Source organism: Terrapene carolina, unplaced genomic scaffold, assembly GCF_002925995.2.
Source record: "Terrapene carolina triunguis isolate 2854851 unplaced genomic scaffold, T_m_triunguis-2.0 Scaffold30782, whole genome shotgun sequence".
NCBI lineage: Eukaryota > Metazoa > Chordata > Testudines > Emydidae > Terrapene > Terrapene triunguis.
This window is the reverse complement of record NW_020695133.1, coordinates 1-1351: the sequence shown is the minus strand read 5'-3', so window position 1 is coordinate 1351 and position 1351 is coordinate 1. Positions and strand designations below refer to the sequence as shown.

The following is a 1351-nucleotide window of genomic DNA, read 5'->3' as shown; positions in this document are numbered from 1 at the left end:
CCCGGCCCCGTGACCCCTACCTCCCGCCCTGTTCTCCCCACTCCCGCTCAGGCAGCGTTTCCCTCGCTGGGAGCAATAGTATGTCTTTTATCCTCTCCTTTTCCCCCTCACCACGAGTGATGGGTTTGGGGGCCGGGCCGGGTTCTGAGCTGACCCCCCTCCTCCCCCCGGATTGATTTGGAGTCACCCCTGTTTGCACTGGGGGCAGGGTCGGTCTGCTCTCAGCCCTCCGGGTCAATCCGGAGTCACCCCGACTACAACGGGGGCAGGGCCAAGTTCTGATCTCCGCCCCCTGGGCTCAATCTGGAGTCACTCCTGTTTCCAATGGGGATAGGGTTATGATCTCAGCTCCCCAAGGGTCAATCTGGAGTCACTCCTGTTTGCACTGGGGGAAGGGCTGGTTCCGATCTCTAACCTCTGGGCTCAATCTGGAGTCACTCCTGTTTCCAATGGGGATAGGGTTATGATCTCAGCTCCCCAAGAGTCAATCTGGAGTCACTCCTGTTTGCACTGGGGGTAGGGCAGGTTCTGATCTCAGCCCCCCAGGGTCATTCTGGAATCACTCCTGTTTGCACTGGGGGCAGGGCCGGTTCTGATCTCAGCCCCCCGGGGTCACTCCTGTTTGCACTGGGGATAGGTTTCTGATCTCAGCCCCCCAGGGTCAATCTGGAGTCACTCCTGTTTGCACTGGGGGCAGGGCCGGTTCTGATCTCAGCCCCCTAGGGTCAATCCAGAGTCACTCCTATTTGCACTGGGGGCAGGGCCGGTTCTTAGCCCCCCGAGGGTCTCTAACCCTCCCTCTGCCCCGGTGCAGCCACCGTGACCTCAAGCCGGAGAACCTGCTGCTGGACGAGAAGAACAACATCCGGATCGCGGACTTCGGGATGGCGTCCCTGCAGGTCGGGGCCAGCCTGCTGGAGACCAGCTGTGGGTGAGCCCCACGGGGTGGGGGGCTGGCGGGGCAGGGCGGGGGGGCTGAGATCCGCGGGGGCCTCGGAGGACTGGCCGGCAGGGAGGAGGGTCTGCCGGAGGCGCTGTCTCCCTCGGCGCCCCCCCTCCCCGCCCCGGCTGGGGGTGGGGCGGGGCATCCATGGGGAGGTGTGGGGTGAGGGGGCGGGGCCTGTGTGACTCAGCCGCCCCCTCCCCGGGACTGAGCCTCCTTTTCACTCTGTCTCTCCCTCTGTCTGTCTGTCTGTCTGTCTCTCTCTTCTTCCCCCATTGCTGGCCCCCCAGCTCTCCCCACTATGCATGTCCCGAGGTGATCAAGGTAAGTCACGGAGTCCCGCCCCGCCCTGCCCCACACCCAGCCCCACGGCCCATCAACCCCCATATCCTGCCCCTCCCTGCCCCA

The 1351-nt window shown here is 64.3% G+C and overlaps 1 protein-coding gene across 1 annotated transcript in view; it reads left to right on the top strand.

The window, feature by feature from the left end:
* Window positions 1–1267, top strand: part of LOC112124446 (serine/threonine-protein kinase BRSK1-like) — a gene marked incomplete at both ends in the record, with an annotated part of 3962 nt that extends 2695 nt beyond the window's left edge. Inside the window, 2 exons of the mRNA XM_026662852.1 lie at window positions 815–931; window positions 1234–1267. Of these exons, the coding sequence (XP_026518637.1) occupies window positions 815–931; window positions 1234–1267 (151 nt within the window). The remainder of the gene's footprint in view (window positions 1–814; window positions 932–1233) is intronic.
* Window positions 1268–1351: the final 84 nt, after the last annotated feature.